Below are 12825 nucleotides of genomic sequence, written 5' to 3' on the forward strand. Positions count from 1 at the left end.
ACTTCAACTTTGACCATTCCTTGCCTCTTATTGGTTCTTGCTGAAACATGTTGAGCCAAAGCCTTACCACTCTGACTTAACCCACTCCGATGATGAACACTCCTCCATTTTGTCTTCAACTGTTAAACTCAATTGCCCAATCAACTGCTCTCTGCTGCGTCTCTCCTTTTTCAACCCCTTTGTTTTCAACTGTTGAACTCGATTGCTCAATCTGGACTTGAATTTCTGAAAATCACTGCAATACTTTAGAGAAGTAAAAATGAAAATTATTTGCTTATTTATGAACTACTGCACCTAAAATGATCACTGCACAGATGTATGAGCCTCAACATGCACAGAAGACAAACCAATCAGTTAGGAGAACAAGATTGTAGAAGCAGAAGTAAATGAGGAGCCCAAAACTGTACCCTGTACTCCAAGTGAGGCTTCACCATTGCCGTATAAAGCCTCAACATCATATCCCTGCTCTTATATCCTATTCCTCTGGACATGAACGGCAACACTGCATTTGCCTTCTTCACCACTGATTCAAATTGGAGGTTTAACCTTTAAGGTCCTGCACAAAGACCCCCCAAGTCCGATTCCACTTTGGAATTTTCTCCCCACCCAAATAATTGTCGGCCCTTTGATTCCTTCTACCAAAGTGTGTCAACGTACACTCTTCAACACTGCATCTCAATTGCCACTTCTTTGCCCAGACTCCTAATCTATCCAAATGTCTCTGCAACCTTTCCATTTCCACCTCACTATCTGCCCCTCCATCCAACTTTGTATCATCTGCAAATTTATTTACAATTGATTCTACAATTCAAATCACCTACATACAATGCAAAAAGAAGTGGCCCCGATTCTGATCCCTCCCCGCAATACACCACTGCCAAGCAGGTAGTACTCTACCCATGCTAGTATCTTTCCAGTAATTTCATGGGCTCTCATCTTATGATGCAGCCTCATGTGCAGCACATTGGCTAAGGCCTTTTGAAAGACCAAATGCACAACATTCACTGAAAATCCTTTGTCCAGCCAACTTGTGGTTTCCTCAAAAATTTGCAGGAGGTTTGTCAGGCAAGATTTTCCCTTTAGGAAACCAGATTGACTTTGCCATGCACTCCAGGTATTCTGCAACTTTATCCTTGACAAATCAAATCTAACAACTTCCCAACCACTGATGTTAGGCTAACAGGTCTAAATTTTCTTTCTGCTACCTCCCTGCCTATTTAAATAGCAGAGTGACTTCTGCAATTTTTCCAGTCCTCTGGAACTATGCCTGAACCTATTGATTCTTGGAAGATCATTGTCTGTAAGTACTTTCAGAACCCAGAGGCACAGTCCATCTGATCCAGGAGACTTAATTACCCTTAGTTTTTTTAAGCTTCTCAAGTGCCTTGATCTTGACTGCACTCACCTCTCTTCGCTGACACCTCTGAAAGTCCAGTAGACTGCTAATGTCTTCCAAAGTGAAGGCTAATGTAAAATACTCATTCAGTCCCTCTGCAATCTCCTTGTCTCCGATTATAATTACTCTTCTGTCATTTTCTAGTGGTCCTATATATCTACTCTCACCTCTATTTTTATTCTTAATATAATTTAAAAAGCTTTTAGTATCCTTTTGATAGTATTAGGCTCTTTTCCAAAGTTCCTCTTTTCCTTTCTAATTACCTTCTTAGTTGCCCTCGGTATACTTTTAAGAGCTTCCCAGTCTATCTTCCCATTAATCTCTGATTCCTTTTTTGCCCTTTCTTTTGCCTTTGGCTTTGACTTCTCTTGTCAGTCACAACTGTATCATTTTTCCATTCAAATATTACTTCCATTTTGGAATATACTTGTCCTGCACTTTCCTTATTTCTTGCAGAAATTCCAGCCATTGCTGCTTTACCATCCTCTTTGTTAGTGTGCCTTTCCAATTAACTTTGGACAGTTCCTCTTTCATACCATTGTAGTCCTCTTTATTCCACTGCTATACTGATACCTCGGAATTTAGTTTCTCCCTCTTAAACTGCAGGGTGAATTTTTATCATTTTATGATCACTGCCTCCCAAGGGTTCCCTTACCTTCAGCTCCCTTATCAACTCTGGTTCATTACACGACACCCAATCCAGAATTGCTATTTCCCAGGTCGGCCCAGCCAAAAGCTAGTCTAAAATGGCATCTACTAGGCATTCTACAAATTCTCTCTATTGACATCCAGTCCCAATCTGGTCTTCCCAATCTACTTGCATGTCAAAACCTCCATGACAACCATAACATTTCCCTTCCGACACACATTTATTTGTTGCCCACATTCTGTTTACTGTCTGGTAATCTGTATATAACTGCCAACAGTGTCCTTTTACCCTTGCCATTTCTTAACTCAACCCATAATGATTCGATATCTAATCCTAGGACACCTCTTTCTAATGATTTAATAATATTCCTTACCAGCAGAGCCAAACCACTCCCTCTGCATACCTGCCTATCCCAATGTACGTTGGTCATTCATCTCCCCATGTCATCCATTCCTTATCCACGACTCAGTGATGGCCATAGCGTAATACCTGCCAATCTATAGCTGAACTACAAGTTCATCTACTTTAGTTATTACATTCCATGTATTTAAATACAAAACCTTTAGACCTGTATTTGTCACTTAAAAAAAAACCTCTCTCCTAATTGTATTACAACTCATCCCCATGGCTGAAATTTTGCCCTATCTGCCTGTCCTTCCACACAAACTCCCTATCAGCTGTCTCTGCTGTGCACTAACCTTTTCCTCAGCTTTGTCACTTTGGTTCCCATGCCCCTGTGAATATAGTTTAACCCACCCCCAACAGCATTAGCAAATGTCTCTTCCAGGATATTGATTCTCCTGGAGTTCAGGTACCACCCAACCCACTTGTACAGGTCAACCCTTTTCCATAAACTGTTCCAATGATCCAAGAACTTGAAACCCTGCCCCATCTCATCAGCCATTCATTTGTCTGCACTATTTTCCTTTTCTGTCCTTCCTGAACTTGAGGCATCAGGAGTAACACAGAATACCACCTTAGGAGTCCTACTTTTCAATCTCATTCCCTGAATTTTATTCTGTAGGACCTCTACCCCACTCCTGCCAATGTCATTATTGCCAATATGTGCCATGACCCCTGACTGCTCACCGTCCACTGAAGAATATTCTACACCTGCTCAGAGACATCCTAGACCTGAAACCCTAAAGGCAACACACTATCCTGGAGTTTATTTTACAGCTGCAGAATCTCCTGCCTGTTCCCTAACTACCATTACTCTGCCTGACATCTCTCTTCCTTTCTGAGGCTCAGAGCCAACCACAGTGGTTTTGATGTGGCTGCCACCCCAAGTAGTATTCAAAGGGGTATACTTGTAACTGAGGGGGAATGGCCAATAGTGTGTTCTGCCAATACCCTTCCCTCTACTGTCACCTAGTTGCCTACCTCTTAAGATATGTCTGTCTCATTATAGCTTCTGTCTATCACCCACCTCTGCATCCTGAATAATTCAAGGTTCATCTAGCTACAGTTTCCTAACAAGGTCTGTAAGGAGCTGCAGCTAGATGTATCTCTTGCAGGTATAGTCATCAGGGATACTTGTGCTGTCCCATATTTCCCATACTCTGCAACTGGAACATTCCATTCCCTTATCTTCTATCTCTATCACCTACTCTGTGTTACTATGAAAAGATCTTACCTGTCGCATATCCTCAACCTCTGCTGGCTGAAGCCTCACGAGCCAAAGCCTCTAACTCCCCACTCCTACCCTGGGCCACTCTCACACTCATTGCTCTGCTTGTGCTTCTCTTTATTTTTTATTTGCTACTAGCTCTATCTGTAGCACAGACTCCCACCAATCATTGCTCTACTTCACTTATAAAGTTCCTGAGACAAAGTCCAACTTCTAACACTCACTAGTTGCCAATTCCTAGCTCTGCTCACAAACTCCTCGGAAACAAAGTAGAGCTTCCAACACTCGCATAGACATAGAAAATTTACCTCCAAGAATATTAAAGTTCCATTTTCTGCCTTTAAAAAAACATTTTGGGAGGTAGAAACAGACAAGCCCAAATAATATGTGAAAGAGTTGTTTGTGACCATTTTAATCCTGTCATATCTGCCCTCAGCTAGGTCCTTGAAATAGCAGGCAAAGGCGAGCAAGATGCTTAGGAAGACAAGTTGAAAATTTTGCTCATGTTTGCATGAACCAGAAGATGAAATGGTTTTCTTTCAAGCTTTACAAAGAAATCTTGTCTCTATTTTGAGTGGTTATCCCTCCCCCCAACTGGAGTTGCCACTTACCACTCCTTACTCTCTGAAATCATAATCTGGAGAATCGTGCAAAGGCTCCCTCCTTACAGGTCCCTCATGTTTTGGATGGAAGTGGGATCCTAAACAATGAAATTAGGCCTAAGGAGTTTAATTCACTGAAGATTCTGACTTGGCACAATGTTTTTATCCAGTAACAAAATTCCCATGGAGAAAATCCTCACTTCTGACCATGTAATAGATGGAAAATCCTTAGTGAAATCCTTATTTCCCGACCTGGGAAATCGCAATTCTGGATTGGGTGTCGTGTAATGAACCAGAGTTGATAAGGGAGCTGAAGGTAAGGGAACCCTTGGGAGGCAGTGATCATAAAATGATAAAAATTCACCCTGCAGTTTAAGAGGGAGTCTTTCTCAGGAGACACAAATTAAATAAATTCTTTAGAGGAAATGCAAGGTTCAATGCCTGATGAGCTGAATTATAAAACACAACTGGGAAATAAGGCACTGCTATAATTTGTCGTGTTTTCTCTTTTTGCATAAACTAGAAAGGATCGATTGAAGACTAGAGGAAGTGTTCAACCATCTGCGCATAATGATTTAAAAGGTACCATTTACAAGATGCATATAGTAAATTTTCAAAACATCTCAAGCACACCCTATTACTTCTACCACAGAGAGATAAGGGCATTGGTTGGACTCAAACTTAGTAACAAAAAAAAGTTGTGGTTGATGGGGGTCTATCATCCCAGCCCTGGAGGATAACTGCAGGAGTTCCTGAGAGTAGTGTCCTGGCCTGGACCACATTCAGCTGCTTCACTAAGGATTTTCCATCTATTACATGGTCAGAAGTGAGGATTTTCGCTGATGATTGCACAGTGATCAACTCTACTCGAAAGTCTGCGAAGCACTCCAAGCCTGCATGCAACAAGATCTAGATGACATTCATGCAACAAATAACATTCATCCAATAAAAGCGGCAGGTTGTGACCAACTACTCATGATATTCAAAGGTCTCCATCTCCAAATCTCCCAACATCAATAAACTGGGGATTGCCCTTGCCATCTGAAAAATCCACTACAATTACTCACTTATGCTATTCTGACAGCACCTCCCTAACCTGAGACTAGTACAACAAACAAGGACAAGGGTATTCAAGGCAAAAGAACATATCCACTCGCAGGATGCCCTCCACCTCACATATCATCCAGACTTGGAAATGTTTTACATTCCTCATTGTTCTGGAACTTATTACCCATCAGCACTACAGAAGTACTTTCATCAGAAAGGCTTCAGCAGTTTATATTCTAGTTCATCACCTTTTTTCAAGGGCATTGAGGGATGGGCAATAAATGCTGCTATTGCCAATATAGCCCACTTCCTGGAAAATGAATAATTACTGAAATGTTGGCTCAGGAAAACACCACTTCAACCTCCAAGTACACACAACCCACAAAGTGCAGATGTTCAAGTCAATGGTTCAACAATTGTCAAAAGGTAACAAGGGATGAAGAACCAACAATTCCCACATCTTGAAAATTAATTCCAAATAAAAAAGTACATGCAAAAAGAGAAAGCTTGGAGAAAGTAGCAATAAACTAAGTGAGATGAAACAAGGACTGAGAAAACAAATACCTGAGATGATCCATCGCCTTGTCTTTGTTCTTTATTTTCTTCTCCTTTCCTCCGTCATTGATCTCTTTCTTAAACCGCCTTCCCAATTCTTTTATTCGGCCTTTCTTTCTAGCTCTAGGGAGACAGAAATAGTGTTAATAACTCAGCCTGCCTCCATGCTGTATCAGGAAGCTGACCTCCGCTACAAAGAATGATGCAAGATGGTCTTTGATTGCAACAATGGGCAATGCCTTAAGTGCCCAACCTGATCCTTACCTAATGACCTACAGAAAATTTTTTCAGTGTTAATCTTCAGACAGGAATTTGAAGCGCAGACCACCCCTGTTGATTTTTCTCCTCCCAACTTCACAGCTGAAGATGATAATACTTGGCCAAATATTGATGACCCAGGTTCTATGAGGTATTATAACTGATATTTGTTTCCAAAAGGAGAAGTAATAACAGGTTTCTAGCAGAACAATTACAGTCTTATTTCTTCTCTCCTATTTTCTTCTTGTCCCACATTCTCAATTATTTTTACATTTATCAATTCCCTTTAATCCTTTTGACACTTGCTATCCCAAGCATTATGTCTCTGGGTTACTTGGGAGGTTTCTTAAATAACTTAGAGATGCAAGATTCTAATAACAGAAGAGATTTTACTTACTGATATCTTCCACCATCTCAGAAAATTGTTCACACACTTGTATACATATACATATTCCCCACAGTGGGGCACTACAGTTACTACAGTGAGAAGGGTGTATTCTTACATGGTGACAAAATAGTTCACATTATCCTGACTATATAGCACCAAGGTGTAATTTACAGAAGCCAATTAACCATTTAGTTTGTCTTCCAAATCAAGTAACCAGTGGAACCATGTGTGACAGAATTGCTATCATTAGTCCTTAATTATAATTTATATTATTTCTTAGAAAAGGAATTGTAGGCTGGTCAGAGGCACACTCACAGACACCACAGACCCTTACACACAGAAACAATTTTGAGAGATAAAATGTCTACTAGTTCATTGTTGCTTGTAGCTAATGTAAAATTCCATAAAAACCTAAGTGGTTCTTCATTGAAACTAAGACAATAGTGTTTGCTGAGAGACGACATCTGTTCAAACAAGCAAGATCATCCTCGAATGACCAGGCTGGAATCATTTGCTCATGAATCATGCTTTTTGAAAAAATTTCAAAAACAGCAATGAGGTCATGTCATGCAATTTTGGCACTCCAGAAAAGCTGCATTTTAATATTACACCAAGAAACATCTGAGGTCAGAAATGCAGTAGCCTCTGGTCAGAGAGGTACTGTTCATGTTGTATTCTCTTTGTCAAGGGAGGATCACAGAATTGGAGTGGCTTCGGAAAGGATGGCCACTCTGCTGCTGCCCTTGGTCAAGAGAGAGAGCAGTGCTGTGGTGGCATTTTAAATAGACACTTGTGGCTGACCCAATTCTGGGTAAAAGAAAGCAAGATCATTCTTGTTTCTGGATCATAACCATTTTGATGGTTACTTCACCAGACTTACATCCGAGTCTGTGAAATCATTGTGTAAAACACAGATACTGTAAGGGTGGGACGGGAGGGATCATTCATATGAAGGAACAATTCTCTGAAAACAACTCTACAAGAATTTTGAGTTTTGAGAAGTGTGAGGCCTCACACTTGAGCTACAATTTAAAGAATCTAGGTTTCAAACAAAACTGAGTGAACTTAAAAAATGTATTCTTTTTACAATTGATCCTAAAATGTAATTATTTTTGGACCTGCCCCTCCCCACCCCCACACACACACGTGCATAGTGGGTTTAAGTTTAGAGTTAAGTAAGGTGTTATGTTATTAATAAAAATTATTGTTTGAAGATACCATTGTCTTGGTGAATTTCTATTGTTGCTGGTCAGGTCCATAACACCATGCAATCACGGGAAGAACATGCAAACTCCATACAGGTGGCTCCCAAGGTCAAGGCTGAACTTAGGGGGGGTCACTGGAGTAGCAGGGCAATAGAGTTAAATGCTGCACCACTATTCCCTCTCAAACGCCTCACAATCTTTCATACTACTCACTTTCCATGTTACAGTACTTACCGCTAAATGGACACGGCAAAATCCAGTTCCCTGCACAAAACATTTTTTGTTCTGATATTCATTTGTACTAAAATCCAAATTCAGATAGAGATAAAGGTTTTGACTGTCTCCATGCTTAAATGATCTTTCCAGACACATTTTATTTTCAGGAAAAATTGTTAAAAAATATTCTGCTGAGGAATATACTTCATAGGGTTACAGTGATAAAATAACTGTATTGGTGACTGATGAACCAGAGCAAGGGTTTGTATATTACCTTGGCAGCTGACAAATACAGATGCAGATATAAATAAATATAGTTGTGGTGACAATAAAACCTTTAAAAAGCCTTTGAAATGGCTGTATCTCACTCAGTTACACTAACTGGGTCATCACTATTTTATAAGGGCAATAAATGCCAGTAAAACCCATATCCCGTATTAATTAAAATAAAACAGAGCATGCCAAGAACAATTGTAACAGTGGGGATGTTTTCCAATAGCATTGCTGTATGTTAAAAACTCACATTAATAGAGACTAAAAGTATCATACTTACCCTGAGCTATCTGGTTCCACATCATCATATATTTCTTCATGAAGTGATTCTAAGATAAACAGGTCCAACAGAAAAGGTCAGGTTGAGGAACAGAATATAATTAGCCATAAACAAAGAACTGCACAATGGGGAAGAAATGATCACTAATAATATTATATTTATTTTCTGCAAAGATTTTTAATTAGTTAAACTATTCAGTCCATATCATATATCTGCATATAAATATATCAAATTTAATGGAAGATAATAATCCAGATCAATTTATTTTCTGATCAACAGCTGTTCCCAGTACAATTTAAAATCAATTATTGCCTCAAATGCTCTAAGCATGAGCACATTAAAGATATTTTTGGTAAAATGAGGCAATTTACATCCACATCCAGCAAAAAAAAAATCACAACTATAAATGAATTTGGAATGATTCAGTATGTGGAATGCAGTGTTTTGAAATTAGTGAATCTGAAAATATCACAATTTGCATTTATATAGTATTTTTAATTCAGCAAAGCAGAGCCACTCAGAGACACAAGGTGAAAAAATTCATCCCACATCAAAGAATGTTGAAAGATATGGGGGGAAAAAAATGTGCTCCACTACATTTAGATGGAAAACAAGGGATTTACAAAAGACAGAATCTAGAGATGAAAACTTTGTTGAGTAAAGAAAGATGGGGTTGTACAGTAGTAACTGTGTTGCAGTGCAAAATGAAGAATGAGAAAATGATCAAACATAGTCGAGATGAGGTTCAGTAAAGGTCATTTATTCAGTCACATGCAGCTTTTTAAAACCCCACATGTTCACAATGATGTCATTGCTTTGTGACATCATGATGTCACTTGGAACCTCCCAAGCCAGTTCAATTAAGCCTCCAGTGAGCCACTGCATGCCTCACTCTCCAGAACCAGTCTTTGGCTTGGCTTCGCGGACGAAGATTTATGGAGGGGGTAAAAAGTCCACGTCAGCTGCAGGCTCGTTTGTGGCTGACAAGTCCGATGCGGGACAGGCAGACACGATTGCAGCGGTTGCAAGGGAAAATTGGTTGGTTGGGGTTGGGTGTTGGGTTTTTCCTCCTTTGCCTTTTGTCAGTGAGGTGGGCTCTGCGGTCTTCTTCAAAGGAGGTTGCTGCCCGCCAAACTGTGAGGCGCCAAGATGCACGGTTTGAGGCGTTATCAGCCCACTGGCGGTGGTCAATGTGGCAGGCACCAAGAGATTTCTTTAGGCAGTCCTTGTACCTTTTCTTTGGTGCTAGGAAGCTAAACCTCTAGTGCCATTACTGTCCATTGCTCTTGGGTGGTCATTCATGCATTCGCATCGGGGGGTCATGGCAAGAGCGATCAAGGTTGAGATGAGCAGGGTTTAGTCAGTCAATCATAAATGTCTCTGATGCCCCCCCAATGTTAAGTACACAGGTTGTACAATTATTTTGTAGCACTCTGAAGAGGCCCTTATACGGCCTCTGTAAAGGTGGCTCGTGTGCCCCTGTATGCACAAACACAAATTCACAGTCCCGGAGTTCCTTTTGGATGAAGGGTGTGGGAACTAGGGCCAATTTTCCAAACTATTCCCGGAATTTGCCCAAGACTTCAGTCAGTGGCACCTCCTGTCCGTGTGCTGCGGGCATGAACTCCCCAGGTACAATGAGCGGGCTCCATAAACCAACTCTGCCAGTGAGGAGTTTAGATCCTCCTTGGGTGCCATTCTTATTCCCAGGAGGATTCAGGGCAACTCATCCGCTCAATCAGGTCCCTGGAGGCAGGCCATTAGTGCAGTCTTCATGTGCCTATGAAACCACTCCACCAGGCCATTCAACTGCAGGTGATAGGCTGTCGTGTGGTGAAGATGCATTCCCAGCAGCCGCAACAAAATGTCCCAGAATGTGGAGATAAACTGTAGGCCACTGTTGGAGTTGATATGTGGGAGAGTTCATCCCAGACAATAGAGCAGGCAGTTATGGTGGCCAGCCACTAAAGCTATTAGCGACGACTGGCCATGATGTTTCCTGAAAAGTTCAAAGGGGTCAGCAGCAATGAGCTCCAGAACCCCAGCGTTGATGGTAAAAACACCAGGTGGTTGTCATGGAGTCATGCTTGTTTGGGAGAACATGTGCCCTTGTTGCCAGTACTCATGGAGCCTGGGCCTTTGGGTGTGATGCAGCACTAATTTCTGTGCACCTTGCTGTTTCGCTCATTACAGAATGTCTGCATGAGTGGCTACTGTTTGAAGGTTATCAAAGTCATCGTTGGCCAACATGAGATGGATGCCTTCTGGCATACACTCTAAAAACTGGTCGAAGAGAAAGCAAGGCCTACGGCTGCCTGCCAGTGCCAACATGTCATTCATTAACTCTGAAGGGGTGCAGTCTCCCGGCCATTGATATAAAGGAGACATGCGGCTTGATTGCGCCATGAAAGACCATAAATCTGGAGAAGGATGGCCTCGTACTTACTGAGAGCTGGTGGGTCCCAAAGGAAATCCACTTCTCGACTGGCCATGTCCTGGTCGAGGTCACTTACCACATGATAGTACTTAGTGGCATCCACTTCTATCTTGCAAATATGGAACTGCGCCTCAGCCTGTCTGAACCAAACTTCAGGTTGAGTGGTCCAAAAGACAGGCAGTTTGAGCAAAACCGCTGCATTGACCATCTTGGGTCCAAAATCGTTTGGGCCCATTGGGGTCACCAAAGTAGCAACTGTGTCGCAGTACGAAATGAAGAACAAGGAAATGATCAGACGTGGTCGAGTCAAAGATCAGTAAAAGTTGTTTACTCAAACAGTCATGCACAACTTTTTAAAACCCCGTGCATTCCAAATAATGTCATCGCATTGTGATGTCATGACGTCACTCAGAACCTCCCGAGTCGGTTCGATTAAGCTTCCAGTAAGCTGCTACAGGGTATTAAGGTCAGTGTAAGAGCAAAGTTCAAAATTCAAATTTATTGTCAGAGTACATATATGATCCTTTCTACTTATCAATAGTGCAATACAAGAATGCAATAAGAATGATTAGCATTGACTGTAGTTCAGAATAAAGTCAGACAAGACCACAAAGAGATTTAAATGTGGAAAACTTGTTTAGATTTTGTATTTGGGAGATATTCAAAGTTAGTGAAGGAAGGAATTATACACAAACAAATCTGTCTAAGACAAAACCAACAACATTTTAGAAGTTTGAGGCTGGCCGATGACATTAAGTTATGAACTTTGAAAAACAGTGGTGAGGGTTCATCCTCAGACTGATTCAGCTGGAAGTAGAAAAGATAGTCTTTTGTACAAGTTGATACAAGTTTGTAAATTCAGCCTGTGATGAAGTAGGTCATCTGAATACAATCCCTTTATTTAAATATTTCCTTTCTTTCATATCTTACAGTTGTTGCTTCAGCCCAGAAAAGTACCATAAACACTCCTCTGACACTCCTTTCCTGTTTTCTTAGCACAAAATGGCTCTAGCTTCAATCTGAATTATTTTCCCACTCTTTTATCTTTTCTAACATTCCCCTAGATACCCCCATCTTTGACCGAGGTTTTCAAACTTTGTTCCAAACCTTTTGTTTTCTCAAAGCAAATATGATCTACATTAATATGTGCATTTAATATTTATTTTGTTCAACTAATTGTTTAATTTTCTGCCAACAGCTTCTTCAGGTCTTTACTCTTTCAATATTTTAGGGCAATTATTTCCATAGTGTCACAACTTACAGGCTTGGAGAGGTCATTCTGCAGCTCATCTTCAACTTACCTTTATCCGCTAAATGGCTCTGTGAATTGCTGGACGTTATTATGGTGTTAAACAAGATCAGAATAAAACAAAACAAAGAGTAAGATGTCATTTAATTTGCAAACATAGAGATTTTGCTCATTGAAGAGAAATACATTTTCTAATGTGTAAATTTACAGTGAAGTTTCATACATTTGAAACTCTCTAATAAGTAATAACTGGAAAGAAATAAACAGGTTTATTCAGAAAAATTAAAAAAATTATATCTTTGGACTCCAAAAGCTAAAATTACCACTGAAATTTTAAAACATTAAAATACATTAAAACTTCTATTCCGAATCAATCTATCTGGGTATCAAACATGTTGCAAGAGAAGAAATTAGTTCTGCCATTTGTAGGAATAAATTAAGTACACTAGACCTCTGAATTTCATATCACAAGAGCTTATTTGTCAGTAGGGGTGTCCATAACTCAAGATTACCTGTAATTATTTCTTATTTTCATTTTATTTAATTCATTTAAAATGCAGCAAAGCTGCCATGTGTAGGAAGTGAGTCGAGTGAATTAATAAAATATTTAGGGATGAAAATTGGTACGGATTGAAAGAGG

General features: G+C 40.3%; 1 protein-coding gene across 9 annotated transcripts in view; it reads right to left on the reverse strand.

Annotated features, from left to right (window-relative positions):
* LOC138763770 (FYN-binding protein 2-like) overlaps window positions 1-12825 on the reverse strand; it is a 148122-nt gene that overhangs the window by 47066 nt on the left and 88231 nt on the right. For all 9 annotated transcript variants that reach the window (XR_011357773.1, XR_011357774.1, XR_011357775.1 and 6 more), the window contains exons 12-14: window positions 12238-12266; window positions 8500-8548; window positions 5889-6002 (exon numbers count right to left, since the gene is read on the reverse strand). Coding sequence is in view for 6 of the 9 variants with exons in the window: in XM_069938487.1 (XP_069794588.1) it covers window positions 5889-6002; window positions 8500-8548; window positions 12238-12266 (192 nt within the window). In the remaining 3 variants the exon portion in view is untranslated. The remainder of the gene's footprint in view (window positions 1-5888; window positions 6003-8499; window positions 8549-12237; window positions 12267-12825) is intronic.

Source organism: Narcine bancroftii, chromosome 5 (genome assembly GCF_036971445.1).
Source record: "Narcine bancroftii isolate sNarBan1 chromosome 5, sNarBan1.hap1, whole genome shotgun sequence".
Classification (NCBI taxonomy): Eukaryota; Metazoa; Chordata; class Chondrichthyes; order Torpediniformes; family Narcinidae; genus Narcine; species Narcine bancroftii.